The sequence below is a fragment of the Drosophila miranda genome, chromosome 4, assembly GCF_003369915.1.
Source record: "Drosophila miranda strain MSH22 chromosome 4, D.miranda_PacBio2.1, whole genome shotgun sequence".
NCBI classification, from domain to species: Eukaryota; Metazoa; Arthropoda; class Insecta; order Diptera; family Drosophilidae; genus Drosophila; species Drosophila miranda.
The window spans coordinates 11,576,413-11,594,393 of NC_046677.1; the positions used below are offsets into that span (position 1 = coordinate 11,576,413).

The 17,981-nt window shown below is 43.8% G+C and overlaps 4 protein-coding genes across 8 annotated transcripts in view; 3 read left to right on the top strand and 1 right to left on the bottom strand.

Annotated features, from left to right (window-relative positions):
• Positions 1-1,332, top strand: part of LOC108162953 — a 2,057-nt gene extending 725 nt beyond the window's left edge. Inside the window, exons 1-2 of the mRNA XM_017297951.2 lie at positions 1-175; positions 448-1,332. The exon at positions 1-175 is cut by the window's left edge and continues 725 nt beyond it. Of these exons, the coding sequence (XP_017153440.2) occupies positions 1-175; positions 448-1,332 (1,060 nt within the window). The remainder of the gene's footprint in view (positions 176-447) is intronic.
• The window catches only part of LOC108162951 (carbohydrate-responsive element-binding protein), a 23,009-nt gene extending 5,984 nt beyond the window's left edge, over positions 1-17,025 (bottom strand). The window contains exons 1-5 of one of the 4 annotated variants that reach the window (XM_017297948.2): positions 16,955-17,025; positions 14,702-15,523; positions 11,701-11,807; positions 8,934-9,007; positions 6,296-6,412 (exon numbers count right to left, since the gene is read on the bottom strand). In XM_017297948.2, the coding sequence (XP_017153437.1) occupies positions 6,296-6,412; positions 8,934-9,007; positions 11,701-11,807; positions 14,702-15,231 (828 nt within the window). In that variant the 5' untranslated portion in view covers positions 15,232-15,523; positions 16,955-17,025. Of the gene's footprint in view, positions 1-6,295; positions 6,413-6,615; positions 6,640-8,933; positions 9,008-11,700; positions 11,808-14,701; positions 15,524-16,146; positions 16,817-16,867 lie in introns of those variants that run through there. The other 3 variants (XM_017297947.1, XM_017297946.2, XM_033392853.1) reach the window with 3 other exon arrangements.
• LOC108161120 (gustatory and pheromone receptor 39a-like) lies at positions 1,467-6,311 on the top strand. 2 transcript variants are annotated; one of them, XM_017295343.2, is made up of 4 exons: positions 1,467-2,375; positions 5,910-5,972; positions 6,042-6,131; positions 6,201-6,311. In XM_017295343.2, the coding sequence occupies exons 1-4, from the start codon at positions 1,467-1,469 to the stop codon at positions 6,303-6,305; spliced, it is 1,167 nt and encodes a 388-aa protein (XP_017150832.2). In that variant the 3' UTR covers positions 6,306-6,311. The 2 variants fall into 2 exon arrangements, with proteins under 2 accessions (XP_017150832.2, XP_033248745.1); XM_033392854.1 differs by lacking the exon at positions 1,467-2,375 and adding an exon at positions 4,855-5,833.
• On the top strand, positions 3,850-4,838 carry LOC117188666 (gustatory and pheromone receptor 39a-like). The gene has a single exon (XM_033392855.1). The coding sequence runs from the start codon at positions 3,850-3,852 to the stop codon at positions 4,804-4,806; it is 957 nt and encodes a 318-aa protein (XP_033248746.1). The 3' UTR covers positions 4,807-4,838.
• Positions 17,026-17,981: the final 956 nt, after the last annotated feature.

Here is a 17,981-nt window from a genome sequence, read left to right on the forward strand (position 1 = left end):
CGGCGTCCTGCTGTTCCTCTTTTTATATCAAGTGATGCAATGTGTTTTGATATTTTATGTCAGCACTTTGAAGGGGTCCCTTAACCTTAGGATGACATTAACGATGTCCGGTTGGCTGTCGCCAATGCTCCTGTATCTCATCCTGCCATTGATGGTCAACGATGTGAGCAATCAGGTGAGTCCTCCAGGAACTCTTGCGTCCACTCTACACACCTTACCCCATCCTTTCATAATAGAGGGAGAGAAACCACCACAATAACTCTTTAATTAATTAGAAATACCAACACATATCCTAGATGTATTAATTAATTGCTTTACTGATGTGCGATACAAGATATTGCTGGCGGGAATTCCGCCTCTTTTCGAGTAGAATTTTCAGTTTCAGGACTTGCAGGACTGCAGTCTTGCAGTTGAACTAACGCATTAAGCACAATGAAACTGCTAAAGTTCCTCCATTATCAACGCTATCTGGGCCTCTCAAACTTGGATTACTCCCAGCACCAACAGAGATATACGCTTCATGGCACCTGCGTTTGCTACGGGCTGCAGTTCGTTGTGGCAGTGATATTTGTGTCTGCTTTTGTGTCCGCATTGGCTGAATCCGTGAACTACATGGAAACGAATTCGTTGACGGGAAACATCTACGATCACGCGGTGATACTGACTGTTTCGGTTACCCAACTCCTGGCCAATCTGTGGTTCCGTGCGCACCAACAAGCCCAAGTGACTCTCCTGCGTCGACTCTCCAAGGTGATGCGGCATCTAAAAGTGAACACTCTCGCCTTGGGACAGCCTCGATGGGTGTACCGCCTGTGGGTTGCGCTGTGCCTTTGGTACGCCTTTATGATCGGGTCATTTGGCTCCAACATTTGGCTCTCCGGCATGAAGCTCTCCCATATCCTAACTCTCCTGGCCTTTGCTTTGCGTTTGTTGTGCGCCAATTTCCAGTTCACTTTGTACAGCAGCATGGTGTGCGTCCTGCAGAGACTCCTATCTGTTCAGGGGGAACTTCTGCAGGTGCTCCTGGGGGATCCATCTGGCATCTCTCGAGGAGCCCTTGCTTGGTGTTTGCGGCTCCACGATGAGATCTTGATGCTGTCCCAATGGGAATTCGTGCAAGTGTACGGCGGCGTGCTGCTGTTCCTCTTTTTGTACCAAATCATGGAATGCGTTTTGATAGCCTATGTGAGCACCTTGGAGGGCTTTAGTTCGATGCAGGAGCTGGCAAGGATTGTCTGTTGGATCTCGCCAATGCTCGTCTACCTCATCCTCCCATTGATGATTAACGATTTGTCCAATCAGGTGAGTCCTTGGGGGGCTACGCTTCCCTGACTGACAGCCTATTGACTTTGCGGCTTTCAGGAAATCAAAACAGTCCAAAGAAAACACAATTTGGGTAATGTTAGGGTCTATCCATCGGCCTACTCCTTCGACCACGTTCAGTCTTTAGTCAGTCGTCCTTCGTCATGGAGGACCCTCCGTCTGGGGAGCTTTGTGTGTATTACAGGATCTGCCGCTACTTGGGCATCTTCTGCATCGACTACAACTTCTCCAAGCAGAGATTTCGGCTGCGTCGCAGCCTCATCTGCTATGTGGTGCACTTTGCCGTGCAGACGTATCTCATCGGCTGCATCGCCATAATGGTGCTCTACTGGAATCACGCCTTCAAGGAAGAAATGACCCAGACCGGGAATCACTTTGATCGCCTGGTGATGCTCTTGGCCCTGGGGATGCTTCTGGTGCAGAATGCCTGGCTCATTTGGCTGCAGGCTCCCCATCTGCGCATCGTTCGCAAGCTGGAGTTCTATCGCAGGAAACACTTGCAACATCTCCGGTTCCAGCTACCCAAACGTCTCCTCTGGATAATCATCATCTCCAATATGCTCTACCTGTACAACTTCGTCAAGATCTGCATCCTTGAGTGGCTGTCGGATGCCACGCGCCTGTTCGTGATCACTGCCCTGGGATTCCCCATCCGCTATTTGGTCACCAGCTTCACGATGGGCACCTACTGCTGCATGGTCCACCTGATGCGGCATCTCCTGCTCTCGAATCAGTCGCAGATTTCCCTCATAATCTCACAGATGCGGGATCCCAAGCTCGGCTCCGCGAACGTCCTGAGACTTCGCGGCTGCCTGGACATGCACGATCGCTTGGTCCTGCTGTGCAACGTGGAGATCAGTCTGGTGTATGGCTTCATTGCCTGGCTATCTTGGATGTTTGCCTCTCTCGACGTGACTGGTGTGATATATCTAGCCATGGTGGTGCCATCCCACAGAAATCCATGTGTACAGATAGTGGGCTATCTGGTGTGGCTGACGCCCTCATTGATGACCTGTGGCGCCAGCTTCATGAGCAATCGCGTGGCTCTACAGGTATGTTTTGTTGGGAAAACTGCATGCACACGACATGTATTTTCTTTTCTCTTTCGCACTCTTCGCATGTGCGTCTGGTTGGCATCGGTTGTCGAGGAAGTTTTTGTAGTTTTTTCTTTTCTGCCTTGGCAAAGAGGCTTTCTATAGAGCCTCTCCCATATTCCTTAATTATTTACTGGTTAATTATTTCACGGTCATGAATGCTCACAAAGCTAATGGCAGCTAAATCGAGATCAATCTATTTATTGATTGTTCTGTGGGGTCCTTATTCATAGAAGTACCTGCACCTCCTGTGTTGCCAGTTCGTTATGTACCGTCATGTCCCTCGGTGTCGAGTTGCGCGTGTATTTGTCCAGTCTCAAGTGCCTCGGTCTCCTCTGCGTTACCCATGAGCCCCACGACAGTGAATACAGAACACATGCCTCGAGGACTGATGAAACCCTGGCACTGGCAGGACTTGTATGCTCGCAATGCATTGCTCTACTGGCCCTGGGCCATGCCATTGTTCAACCCCGGGTGTACGAGCTCCCCCTCTACACTAATGTGGGGAATGTCTATTATGTGGCCAACTATGGACTCACCTGCCTCATGGTGTCCCTGTTCTATGCATATTTTTACCTAAGACGTCGCAGTTTCCTGTCGCTGGTGTCGGTGTTGCTCTACCATAATCGAGTGGACTTGGGGAACTGCCATTCGAGACAGTTCCTTCGACTGTACATCCTATTTGTGAGCCAGGTCCTGCTTACGGGCCTGCTGCAGACGATGATAATGTTTTACTGTGACATCGATCCATTGCACTCGTTTCTGCTGTTCTTTTTCTTGTCCTTCAGCTATATGCTGATCGCGCTGGTTATTGCGTTCTACAATTGCCTGGTGCAGATCGTGGCCAGCCTTGTGCGCCTCTACAATCGAGACCTGACTGCTGCCGTACATTCGCGTGCTCCGCTATCCACCACCTTGTGTCGCATCCGCTTGCTGCAGCGGAATCGACTTCTTTGGGTCTGCCAGCAACGTTTGACCTCTGACTTTGGACTTGTCCTGACGATAATTATCGCATTCCTGCTGTTCTCTGCACCAGCAGCACCGTTCTTCATGGTTACGATTGTCTTTGAGATCGATGCGAGGCTGGTGGGGATGCGTCATCTGTTGATTCCTCTGGCAGTCACACTCCTGTGGAATCTACCCATTATGGTGGCCCTCCTGATGACATTACGCACTGATTTGGTCGGCAAAGAGGTGAATACTTAATTTACTTAATAATATCCACATGCAATGAATCGACTCAGCCCATGACTAAACAAACATTTCCCCAAGAGGTTCGCCTTCCATTTTCAAGGTTGAGTGAGTGCACTTCAATCATCCCTCCACACACATTCATTATTCATTCAATTCACTCAATCCCTGGGGTAAGTTATCCAATGAAAAGAGGAAAGTCCTTCCCCGGCTCTGCTCATCAGTTGATTGCCACACTTCGATGAGGATGCACTCGTTCGGGGAGCTGCGGACTCACCTGCGAACCCTTCGGTTGCTAGGGGTCTTGCGATTCCACATCGACTACGACAAATGCGTTGTCTCCTCGACGCCTTCGGAAGAGCGCGTGGCACGTTTCTATCTGTGGGGAGTCTTGTGGATCCTGCTTAACATCCAAACGTACTGCACCTACATGCCACAACACTTATTCATGGTCAATTACAATGCAACGGGGAATTGCTATGCTTTGATCAACATCCGGACGTGCAACGTGATCACAGTTCTGATCTACACAATGCTCTACGTGAGACGCTGTCGCTATGCTCGTCTTTTGGAGACAATGCTGCGCCTCAACCGGGCCTCCAGGGATCCACAGTCATCCTCCTTGTACGGCATCCATCTGACACTCTTTGTGCTCTGCATGATCAACTATGGCCATGGCTACTGGCGGGCGCAGGTCCGGCCGACGTCCATTCCCATCTACCTTTTCCAGTATGGATTCTCATACATGCTCATGGGACAGCTGGTGGTCCTGTTTGTCAGCTTTCAAAGGATACTCCTCTCCAGTTTGAGGTGCTACAATCGAAAATTGTTGGAAAGTCGCCAGCTGTCCCGCGAGTTCCGTCAGTTCTATGAGGATTTCCGTGATTATAATCAGATTATAAGGCTCTGCCATGAGGACATCAACGACTGCTTCGGTCTCCTGCTGCTCCCCATAACCGGATATGTGCTAGTGACCACACCATCAGGTCCTTTCTATCTGATTTCGACGCTTTTCGAGGGCCGCTTTCGTATGCCATGGCGCTTTGCCTTTATGTTCTTGACTTCTATATTCTGGAGCATGCCTTGGGTGGCCCTGCTGGTGCTCGCGATGGGTACAACAAATGTCCAAAGGGAGGTGAGTAGAAGGCCCCTCCCCCACCCATTAATCTCGAATCAGCACTCATATCTAGCTAATTAATTAATCCAAAGGTATTGACATTTGATGGAGAGACAGACCTCACTGAAATGGTATATCCACTGCCTTGATTACTTTAGTTCGTTGCGAAATGTCTGTGTGTCGGGACCTGCGCCTGTATCTCCGGGCCCTGAAATTCCTCGGCATGATGTGCTGGCAGTTCGAAACGGAACGGTGTCTGCTCCAGGCCACTCCTGAGTGTGAGCGCTATGCTCAGGTCTATACCGTAGTAGTTCTCTCTGGGACAACGGGTGCCCTCACGTATGCGCATCTGCAGCCCGAACGCTTTCATGTGAAGGTCTACAATCGCACGGGAAACTTCTATGAGGCGGTCATCTTTCGAAGCTCCTGCATTGTCCTGTGGTTGCTCTACGTGTTCCTCTACCTCAGGCGTCATCGGCATATGAAGTTGGTGCAGTCTCTGCTCACCATCAATCGGACGTGCTTGGGCGGCAGTGCGGATCGGCAGTTCCTCAACAACTTCGTACTCTATGGAGCTCTGTCGGGTCTCATTTTTGGGAACCACATCAATGGTTATAGACATGCGGGGCTGGATTCCATCGCCCTCACATTAAATGTTGCGCTCTATACGTATGCCTTCCTGGTTCTCTGTCTGCTGCTCGTGTTTTTTGTGTGCCTCAAGCAGATCATGGCAGCAGGATTGACGCACTACAACGAGGAGCTGCTCCAAGGAATAGCCTCCCTAGATGTGGCAACTATTTTCTGTGGCAGACAGCAGATTCCTTTACTCCGTGGCAGACAACAGATTCCTGCTCTTCGTGGCAGACAGCAGATTCTGGCATTGTGCGAGGGGGAACTCAACGAGTGCTTCGGTCTGCTTATGCTGCCCATTGTGGCTCTGGTGCTGCTCCTCTCTCCCGCGGGTCCATTCTTTCTTATAAGCACTGTGCTGGAGGGCAAATATGGCCCCAAACAGTACATACTAATGGCCTTAACATCCATCTTCTGGGATGTACCCTGGATGATAATATTGTTCCTAATGTTGCGGACAAACGGCATCACGGTGGAAGTGAGACTTAAAACAAATAGCTTTCTTATAGAATAGTCCATTAAATCTAATATATTGTCAATTCCTTTTCTTTCAGGCAAACAAAACGGCAAAGATATTGGCAAAGGTACCAAGAACTGGGACAGGATTGGATAGAATGGTAAGAACAAAGAGCAATAAGGAACATTCTTCCGTAAACTTTTTTCCTTTTATCTAAATACACTCGTAGATTGAAAAGTTTTTACTCAAAAACCTACGACAGCAGCCCATTCTCACAGCCTATGGATTTTTTGCTCTAGATAAGAGCACTTTGTTCAAGGTACACTCGTGCATCAATAAAAATATTATTCCAGACGCTAATGGACAATTTGTACTCCATTGATTACAGCTCTTCACGGCAATCTTCACGTACATGGTCATACTCGTTCAGTTCAAGGAAATGGAAAACTCCACAAAGTCCATCAACAAATTCGGAGAACTTACCGAATCATAGGTTAAGCATCCCGTTGCCTTCGATCTATAGTTCTTGCGCCATTTTCTGTATTCAGCTTTGATTACGGCCGAATGACGTTTCCAGTATTTGCCTTCAAGCACAACGGTCTGTGTGCGTGTTTGGGTGTGTTTTGGGGTACAGACAGAAAGATAGATGTGTTGTTAATTTTCTAATCAAAAGTAAATGTTAAATACGTATGTACTAAACTTAATAACGATTAAAGCTAATCTGCGAGTGTCTCAGAGGTAACCGCAGGGAGAGACAGAGAGAGAGAGAGAGAGGAAGATGGTGGTAATTAATCCCCACATACCTTGCACATTTTCCCAACAATTTCGATTCCAATTCTGATTCTGACTACTCCCCAGGTAGGTGTACTTTTGCAAACTGATTTGTTTTGTCAGAAAGCAAACAGAAAATAAGCCCACAGCATAAAGCAGTCACAAAATTCTCAACTGCCGAGCTTTCTTGACGAACGTCTTGGTTGTTTTATTAACTCTTCGCTAACTCGGCCAAATGAGAACAGCTTGTAAACCAAAGATAAGATAAATCTTTTACTGGGGGTACAGGGTAAAGTCTCGCCCAGAGAGAGCTCTACGATAGGGAAGTACCTACACCAGGGAAAACTACCGGAGGCAGGTGTACGGGAGGAGGTTGCATGTTGTTCAACATCGTCGAGTATCAGGTACACAACGACAGCGAGAAATCACAGCAATGGGAATTGTTATTATAAAATGGGTGTGTTCGGCGAGGCTTTGCCCCTCTCTCTAGAGCACAGTGCCTTCAGGTGCAGTAACCCACTCGAAACCGAAACCGAAACCGAAACAGAGAAACGCTCGTGTTGATAAGCTAATTAGCAGATACTACTACACACAGTTGTAAGGGGCTTGTGTGTGGTGCTGTTGCAATATCTCTACTAATTATACAAATGGAGGGGACACTGTGCAAAGAAACTGATACTCGTGCACTGCTCGTTTTCTTGATCTATGAGGAAGTTAATGCTCGATCAACACTGCTGTTGGTTTTCATGGTATATCTGAAGGATGTCTACCAGGGCTAATACTATGATAGTTATAAGAGAAGATAAACAACCAATCGTAACCTTTTTTGTTGAGGCAGTAGGATTATCCTTTGTTCTTGTTAAACACCTTAGACTTCGTATACTCTGAACTTGTATGCCTATCCCGCGTCATGGAGCAGAGCTCCTCGGTCGATCAAAACTTCAGAATACTCGATTCCACGTTAATCCAACGCTTTATATAGCTCTCAAGTATTTAAGCGCAATAGATCGTTTCTGTGGCATAATAACCATCATAAATTGAAAATTCCTAGCAGTCAAAAGCCAATCCAATCATCCGCAGTCATAAATACCCCTAAATGCTGACGTTGATCAGGCACACGACTTTGGATGGTGGTTTCTGCATTCGGGATCTCCTCATTTAGTTATCGCAAAACCACGACCCCCAGCGAGGGTAGGACAGGAGGACATCACTCGACTGATGCGTGATCGTCGTACGATTGTCGTGCGCCATTGACTAAGAGAGAGATATGGGTAGAGATATAGCTGGGACCCGGGACCCCAACGTCAGCAGCAGCCTACCATCCTACCACCATCCATCCCCCCGGGACCCTCTCTACAGCAGCACGTGATAAGAGTGCCAGTGCGGTACGTTATTGGGGATGTATTTTTAGCTATCGTTAACCTATCGGCGGGGCAGGCACTTTTATTTATAGGCTGAGATTCATTATAAGTACCCCCCGAAAGTACGTGTACGAGTACAATCTTCGCTCAGCGGGTACTTATCGTTTTGGCTACTTTCGCTGGACGCAAATCAAAATTCCTCGTTTGCTGTTGGATTTTTTTGGTTTATTCTACTTTCTGTATGTGCGACCTTGCCCGTCCGACCTTTCCTCTACTTCTATAAATATTGTGGCGCAAAGGAAACGGCGTCGCTTTGAACAGAAATCAAGAAAATAATCAGTAGATGCTAAATAATAATGAGTAGTCCAGAAAAAGATTGCGATTTAAGCCATAAGAGTGTTTAGGGATATTATTATCAGGAGAGGGGCAGAAGTAGGATCCGGAAACCGCTCTAAAATATATGAATAGAGGAAGACAGCAGTAGTTCGACGCGTCATGCGGAAGTGCCCTTCGGTACAGAAAAATATTGTGCCATAGTCCATAGTAAAACTGTTCAGGGTGATTGTGATAAAGAAAGGACTCAAGAGTGCAAAACCTGGAAACACCTCCTAAACCTACGGATAGCTATGCGTCATGCGGCAGCGCCTATCGGTCGATTGGGACACTTGAAGATGGAGTTATCGCACATTTATATAAGTCCTAATAGAACAATCCTTCTCAAGGATAATAACAGTACTGGAAGTATAACTAAAACAAGTCAACATTTTTTTTTCGAGACACAACTAAGATTTCGGATTTCCACAATATTCCAGTGCTTAACAAATTTCATATTACTAAGATCCTCTCTCTCTTTGCAATCACTGTGGTTTTTTTTGCTCCCATTTACCTTATCGATTACCTGATATTCTGCACACATTCCCCAACTTGTTTTGTGGACACTAACATCCACTCTCCACCTGTCCACAGATGTCACTATGACTATTACTTACTTGAGGATTACTATGTATGTCAACGTCCAGCGGCGATGCGAATTGACACACCGGTGTTCTGCGCTTTTGTATGACTGCAAAAAACACACAAAAACACAGTTTAGTACGGGAGATATGTACATTGAAAAAAAAAAGAAAAATAGAAATACAATACAAGTACAAATGTAACAAAAAGGTTGATAAGATTCTACGGAGAGATAGTGAATATTCCCCCCGGAGATGATGACAAAAAGCTGTCACCAAAACGTGTGCGCGAGTATCTGTATCTCTGGTGCTTCTTTCTGTATTTTTGGGGGATGGAGGCATGTGACGTATCTAAGCATTTCACAACAGAGCAAACAGCAATTAAATCTATATCATTCACTAAGTTAAATCAACGAGATACAGGCCTGAACAGTTTTACAGTCCCATTTTTAGTAAAAAAGATGCAAAGAGCGAACGTATAATGCTCCAAGTCTGTAGATACCTGCTATTATTACAAGGGTTTGGATGTGTGGAATCTCTGGGGGCATATGTATAATAAACCCCAAAAACTACTCCTGTCTAAGATAATATTCATACATAATAATCAGTAATTATTGTACATATAATTTAGGCATTTTGTCTTTATTTTTATACCCCAAACAAACATTGTGATAGTATTCTACGTATATTTATTTTTAGATCTCTGAGAACAGATACCCTATTAAAAGCAGAAATTTTTCCACAACAGATAATGGTGTTTCCTAAATGATATGTCTAAAGTTCTTTGACGTATCTGAGTGCAAGTTTCAGTAGATTTAAAGGCAACACGAACAACATCTAAGAGTGGGGCTTGTCAGTTATGAAAGCCACACAAAAATGAGGGGAAAAGATTAATTTTTGGCCAGCAAAATCTTTTAAGAAGGTTGCAAATTAACCGGAGTAGTGGTGTGTGGAATCGTGTCAAGTCACTTAAAAGATATTCACAAAAGCTATAGTCACGAGTAGTAAGTCAATGAAATGTTGGATGTGCTGAATGTTAGGTAAAACGGGAGATAAACCAATGAAAAACTGATCAGAATATATTGCAAAAAAATAATACAAGTTTCTGCTTTAAGGGAATTTGGAAGTCTTTCCACCGAAAATACAATGTCACCCAATTGGGCGGTTCCTGGTGCTATGAAGCATAAAGATTATAGGTTGAAAATTATATAGAATCAAGTACTAAATGATATCTGTTGCTGGGCTTGTTGTAGGTTGTTGTTTCTTATAAATAAACATAAAATTTTCCATTTGCCTTTGTCGTCGCTGTCGCTGTCGTTGTCGCTGTCGATTGTCGTTCCGTTGTCGTCGACATCTGGGGTTCGACGATAGAGATAATCGGTCGCCCTCTCCTCAATTGTGGGTTGTAAAGCCGCGCTGCCCACCTCTCACTCGCTCGCACTTCCAATGATGTAACGGAAAATTTTCGAAAATCAAATCGAAGATGACTTTGCTCTGTTTTTGAGAACTTGTAAACTTTTGATACTGAATACTGATATTTGCTATGAATGTTTCTTGGTTTGGCTTCTTGGTTTGTTGGGAATGTATATATTTTGTACAACAGAGGTGCTAATCAATGAGACACTTGAGAGCTCGGGGCACGGGGCGGCACCGTTGGCAGCGCCGTAGTCTGCGCCACACTTCAGACTGACTAAAGCGGGAAAAACTTTGAGAGTATTGCCAGACCAGATTGTGCTCCAGACATCAGCGCGGGAATCATATGTTTTTTGCTGATCCAAATCAAGCAGTGGCCAAATACGACTAGAATTTAAATGGAATGACAAGAAAAACGAGAGGGGAAGAGAGACCAGACTTTGATAACGGGACCAAGGCCCCGATAACGCAGTGGCGGTCGGTCGGCGGTCGGTCGGCCGCCGCCTGGCAACGCTACTTGTACTTGTACTTGGACAATAAATGATGATGTCTGGTCTGGCCTGGAGAGTGGGATTCTGCCCTAAACCAGTTGACAACTTTACTCTCCAGACAGCAACGAAACAAAAAACAAACAAAATAAAGTAATTCATCTGTCTGTCCCTATCCCTGTCCCTGTCAGACATCGCCCTCTGCATTGTGTGGGCAGAAACGAGAGAGCAATATAAAGAGCGATCGCTTTGTGCTTTGAAAGCTTCACTCGCCTATGCTCTCCCTCTCTGATTAGCTTTGGTCTGCTCGCTTCGCTCTCCACTGCTTTGTTTTTGTCTGTTTCTGTTGTAACTTTTGGCACGTGTGGCGCTGCTCAAGGAAACAAACATTAAAATGGTTTAGAATTAATTTTGGAAAATTTTACCAATGTCGACTGCGGTCAACGGGGGAGGGCCGCAGCCCATGTAATTGGAGGAAAACATTTCCAAGAGTACTATCAAGAGCAGCAGATAAGGAAAAAGGGATGGGAGCTATTCATACAGTGGCTACAAATGTCCTTTAATTTCCAGATATGATAATATGTTATATGGATTACTGATCAGATGTGTTGAAATGGAATTTTAGGGAACTTCAAAATAGGTTTATAAAACTAAAATGTTGTTGCTTTAATTTTCAAGCAAAAAAACATTCTAATTTATCCAAAAATAAATTCCCTATTTGAGCATTTCACACTTTTATTATACACGATTCCCCCGATTCTAAAAACAATTTTTTATTATTTATGGGTTAATTTTTTCTGCTATTTCTCCCCGTCAAAGCCCAAAGCCCACGCAAATTCGTTCCACATTGAAAATGTATTTCCTAACTTAAGAATATGTAAATCTAAATATAAATTACTCACATTGCATATGCCAGCAGCGCCAGATGACGTTGTTTAGCCGAATTTTGTCCTTCCAACGGAGTCGCACACCCTTGAAGTGATTCCATTTGGGAGAAGTGAGTTTTTGACTGCAAAGAGAGGAAAATCATTAGCAAAACTCTCAAGAAAAGCAAATAACAATCGTTGATAACCACTGACAACAGTCAAAATAGATAGAGACACTTCAAAATATTGGGTTAAACCCAATCGAAAAGTGGGTTAAATTACTCATACGACAAGTGGTTGCATCGGGAACAAAACAATACTTCCTCTCTCTTTTTGATATCTGTTTCAACAATAATAAAACAAACACTTCCTTTTTGGTTTCAATATCTGTCTGAATAATCAGTTTGCAATAAACAAATCGATTTGTTTATAAATAATATAGAAATGAAAAGATTGCCGTCTATGAATAGATGCACCCCTAACCCCTGTAATCTAAGCGAAATCTATCTATACAATTCCGCATATATGTATGTACATGTATGTATGCAAAAAGTATCATAAATCCGCTGCTCTAATCAAGATTTACCCCTGCCTTTAGGTTAATCTGGAGGAAAAACAATTGATGGATACATATCGATATCAATTTAATAAACAACCTCTAATCAATACGACACATGCGAGTTCTTGTTTATGATTATTATTGCTGCCGCTGATTCATCCATTCAGTAGGAATTAATAAACAAACATCAGCTGCAGTGGTTCTCTACCCCCAACAATTGCTAGCCTGCATTCCGACCACCCATTGTGGGGGACGGACACACCACTCTCTGATACGAGTATCTGTATCTATCGGCACTATCTAGTGACGTTGCTTCCTGTATTGTACGAGAGCACATGATATAACCACAGAGCATTGGCATACATCCAGTTTTCGGTGATGAGGGAAATTCCATTCCACTGTTTATGCTGCGTCATCGACCTGAATGATGAGCAGCCGAATATTCCCTCTTGTTCAGTCTGCTGCTTTTTAAAACATAATTCTTTGAACTTGTTTTTTTTTTCCCCTTTTTTTTTGGGAATGGGTACTTAATTTTGGGTTAATGAAATTGTAAATTTTGTTGTGTCTGGGCCGAAAGCCAAACGAGTTTTCGAGCCACCAAAAAAATGGAGAGGGCAAGATGCTGCTAAGATCTCTGGTTGCTCTATGGAAAATAACAGACTTCAACCGTTTAAAATTGTGTGAACGATGTCTCCTTGGATACTGTTAATTTACTATTTATATTTACAATTTATGAAATGATCTAATACCACTCTCCATGAATTATTCCGCTACTAAAAAGAAAGAGCATGCCATATTCCCTGTGACATTTTTAAGAAAGCTCTTCCATTCCTCACTCCGAACTGGTTTTTATGATACTCCTAGCCATGGAATTGGCTCGTAAAACCACCAAATATATTTGGAGTTACTCCCGGAGTGGAACCACCAGTTGGTACCACTTGGCGTGCTTCCCCGTTTAGTAGAAATAAACCTGTTGAGAGCGTACGTTTAATTGAAGCATTTAGCGGCTGTGATATGGAATTCTTTGGGACACCATAATGCTAATTAAGTCTTTCTACGATTCTCCTCTAATCTGCTGCAGTTTTAGCCATTGATTCCATGGTTCCTACGGGCTATAGTTTACTAATCTATCAGATTGGGGAGGCCCGTTCCCGATGTTTTCCTCGAATAACTATACTTTCAACCCGCGTAAGAGTTTTATTTGTTTTTTTTTGCGCATTATCTAATGTATTGCCCCACAGCGCAGTTTGTTTCGAAATAAAACAAAAGTAAACCTGAATAAAAGTCCTGTGCAAATGCTGGGACGCTGCTGATAAGCCCCGCTATAGCACAATATTCGTACTATCTGCCTGATAAGAGACGTAGGGCCCCATAAAATACTCGTATGCCAAATGGCAGACAAAAAAACAAACACAATGCTAAAGAAGCCCGAAATATGGGACTTTTGCGGGACATGGGGTTAAAAATAGGTCCAACAGACGGTGGAACGTACGATGTGTGAGGATGACTAAAGGTCTGAATGAACCAGAAATATTCTACGGTGTACCCAGGCGTTGGAATTTCAAAAATGATACGGCATTATGTGCAAACTGTCGCCAGACACAGAAATTCTATACTTATTCGGATCGAATACACTATGCAAGGGAAAAGCAACTGAGAACTAATTCAATTTTATAAGATCTCTTTGTATACCCGTAAAAGGTGATTGGAATTGAAATAATATCTTTTACCAATATGTTGCATTGCGTATAAAAACCATTCAATTTTATAAATGTTACAGATACTTGTTGAACAATCTCCTCTAATATTTGTCACTAAGAATAAGATAATCGAATAAAAGAAGAACACATCTCAAGGAGTTTCTTTAAAAGAAGTTGTACATCATTCCCAATATTTGTCTGGATGAGTTATCCATTAAAATGAATGATGCTCTCACCTACAATCCCATTCTATATCCGTATTCAGAATTTCTTTCATTCATTGGATTTTCACCTGCCAGAAGTTCGTAGCGGTTATGTGGCAAGAGTACATTGACTGCGACTCGAATCAGTTTTGGGGTGAGATCTGTTTCTGTTTCTGTATTACTTTGTTGTGCTACGTATCACTTTTGATATCGTATTATTGTGATATTACTCGTATTTTAGCAAATTTTGCGTTGACGTCTGCAGTAATGGGAGAACCTCGAACCTGGGAAGACGACGGATCGGCGGACAAACGCGATTAAGGCGAAGTTGGGTCCAAAAGTAACCCGAGCATTCACCGGTAGCGCTGCTGTCCCGCGATTATGCGACCAAAGCTGTCACAGCTTTTTTTTCGTGGTTTTTTTTGGCCAATTTTTTTATCACGCGGCGTACGCGTGAAACCAAACAGAGCGGGAAACTATATTTCGTTGATTTTTGTTTTTTTATGCCCGTGGCACGTGTTGTTGGTGGGAGGGGAAAATGAAATGGACTAGACTGAAATGGAGACAAGACTCACCTGTAGGCCAGATTCATGCACTTGAAGAGCTTGGTGAGTGAAGTTTCGATCTCCAGATGTGAGGTGATCATGCTCATGCTGTTCTCATCGCACTCCTGGTCCATGCTATTGAAATGGTGGCCCACTGTCTGGGGCACGTAGAGCTGCACGTCGCGACAGGTGTTGGCCGGGGAGCCGGGCTTGTCCAAGCTGGGATCTTCTGGATCCAGCATCTTCACCTCGCCGTCGTCTTCGAGATCATCTTGCGCCTCCTCGGCCTCGAAGTGTGAGACCATAAACTGGCCCGAGTGGATCGATTCCCGTTCGGCTTTCAGTATGGCGGCCGCCGTGAGATCCGCTGAGGTTGGGGAGCATCCTGTGGGTCCTGGTCCATATTGAAGGTGTGGAAACAGCGACTGTTGCTGTTGCATCTGCAACTGTTGCTGCTGCTGCAGCTGTTGTTGCATCTGTTGTTGCAGCTGATGCTGCTGCTGCTGATGCGGAAACATTTGGTTTGTGCGTTGATAGCTCTCGTATTTATTCAGCATCATCTTCAGCAAAAAGTGCAGGAGGAGGGTATGGTATAGCCTTTCTCTTTTACTGTTTTTATAGTTTGTGGATGCTGTTGAACGGGGGTACACGGTTGACTTTTAGCTGTGGAGCCTGTGACCTGGGTACACTTTTCGCTGCTGTGGAACCTGTGTCCTGGTCACTCTTTTGGCTAGTGTGGAACGTGTCTGTCTGGGACTCTACTGCTTGTGTTTGGGCACACTTAATCGTTTTTTAATGTTTCTCATAGCAATTAACGGTTCTCGCTCGTAGTTTTGGGGATTTTCCATAGCTCTATAAATGGTTTAAGAGATGGTTAGAGATGGCAATAGATGGGATTTTATCTGGGGTATACTATGTTAATATTTTCTGCGCCTTTTCATTTGTTTATTAGCACTTTTATATTTTATTTATATTTCTTAGTTCTTGTTTTTATGGCTAATTAACGCTCTTTTTGGTTTATAAACAATTTCTGATTAAGTCATTGATTTGTTTGCTATTTTTAAGCGTGTATTTGATTGACACTTTAACACTTTTTTAATAGATAGCATATTTAACACTGTTTACACTCTTTACCCCAAACTTCTTGCTCTTCTAGTTTCTGCCTTTTTGTCTTCTTAACTGCCCCCTACTAAGCTCCTATCCCTGCTTTAGTTCTTTCAAACTTCTACGTTCTTCATTTCACACTGCTTGGATCATAAACACTTGTTAACTCCTCTTTCTACACTGCTTCAGCATCTTTCTTCCTGATACTGCTTACTTGTCTTCTTGCTCGCTTTCACACCTAACACTGCTTTCCTCTCTCTCTGTCTCTGTTATACACGTTCTAATGGTAAACACGCCCCGCTTTTTGCCGTTATATGCGTCACAAAGCACAATAATAATAGCAATAATCATACACACACAAACACACTCACTATAAACCAGTCGAGGTGGAGGGGATAGCACGAACGTCAGTAGCGCCAACGCGCAGCAATTGCCGATAATGAAAATTTTCAATTGCTTCTGCTTCTTTCTCTACCTCCGCTACTGCTTGTGGTTCTCCGCGGAATAACGCTCCCGTCAGCACGCGCCCAACGAATTTTAACAAATGAATCGAGTATGAAGCTCTTGCTGGAGCAATGGGGGCTTTTCCATTTCACGAACAACGAACAGAACTGATCACGGCAGCGGCAGAGCAGCCCGAAAGAACCGTTTGAAGCTGCCTCTGGAAACCAAACCTGTGCGATTGCACACAATCAAAACATTGAACAGCTGACGCACTTCCCTCTCGTTCCCACGCGCGCGTCTTATCAGCATAGGAATGTGCTGCCAGAGAGAGCGAGTGAGAGACAGAGCAGGCAGGCAGCATATTTGCGGGCGCCAGCGTCGGCAGCGGACAGCACCAATACAAATGCCTTAACAGAAATGTTTTCCCTTTCCTCCTCCTCTATGCAACAAATCGATTGACGGGCTTTAATTTTCAGATCGATTTGATCCATCGATATGACCTTGCCCCACAAATGGTGCACTGCGTTGTTTTTTTTTGGGACAAGGAGCTTTTTGTTTGGCCAACGTGCACTTTTGACCTCTGTCTCTGCCTCCGTTTTTCATATTCAATCACACACACGCACACAGCGTTTTGGGGGCGGGCACTACCGTTCAGCAAACACTTGGGGGCTCAGCCGCACAACGCACACACACGACGAACACGCAATGACGCGGCGCACACGTTTCTCAATGTACCTCTCTACGTATTACGTAGTTTAATTGCAATTTAACACATATTTAATTAAAATGCGAGGAGCGAGCCCTCGCCCTCCCACCAGGGTTGCAAGTTTTGGGATTTCGCCTATAAACAGCGTAGTAATGTGCTAAAAAATACCAAATAATGACAAAAACGCAAGTGTGAGCTAGAGATGGCAGCGAATAATCGTGCGTTGCATTTTCTGCACTAACCATATACACTGAATTACTTAATATTGTAACCGTCGATACACAATATGTTCTCAAAAAAATATAATATATTTCATTGGAATATTTCTCCATTAAGTTAGTCAAGGTGCGAAGTGTGTATAAGTAAAGAATTTTCATTTAATAATATATATGTATATGTATTTTATATATATGTATATAATATAGTCGCATAAAGATAAATACTATACAGTATGTACTATCTAGTATCCTTTTTAATATTGTTTTTATTTTCCCCCCAATTTGTATAGCTCCCAAAAGTATGCACCATATTTTGTCAATCGCTAAGGTTGGGGGAAATTAAGAAATTAATTACATTTTGAAACTCGATACCAGGCGAACAGAGCGTCAACGAATTGAAGGTGGTTGATATGGTTGGATATATTACCATATAAACTTATTTTTTCATGTGGTTGGCTTCCCTTTTCAAATACATCAAATCAGTTGTGGTAACTAAATTTGAAACGGAAACGACGGGATTTTCTTTTGAACCAATGGAAATCGCCAAAAATGTTCTTCAAGACGATATTGTATGTGTGCATCAAAACGTTTCAAAAAAAAGTTTCAATACATGCTGCTGCAGCATGTCCCGCAACATGGACGCAGGATGGGCAACCATTGCAACTGGTTTTTTTGGTTGAATCTTGAAAACTAAGGGTTTTAGTTAGCCAGAATTATTAGTAATTAGTAAAATAGAACTTGAATTCGTCAGTATATTTACGGTATATTTTGATAATGAGACAGTATATTTCGGTATATTTCTGAGGGCCTTATCGATAAGTCCAATATCGATGCGCTC

Excerpts from the sequence above, each read along its gene's own strand:
- LOC117188666 (XM_033392855.1), top strand. The coding sequence starts at position 3,850 with ATGAGGATGCACTCGTTCGGGGAGCTGCGGACTCACCTGCGAACCCTT.
- LOC108161120 (XM_033392854.1), top strand. The coding sequence starts at position 4,895 with ATGTCTGTGTGTCGGGACCTGCGCCTGTATCTCCGGGCCCTGAAATTC. Across the intron at positions 5,834-5,909 it reads CAAACGGCATCACGGTGGAA|GCAAACAAAACGGCAAAGAT; the intron begins GTGAGACTTAAA and ends CTTTTCTTTCAG. Across the intron at positions 5,973-6,041 it reads GGACAGGATTGGATAGAATG|ATTGAAAAGTTTTTACTCAA; the intron begins GTAAGAACAAAG and ends ATACACTCGTAG.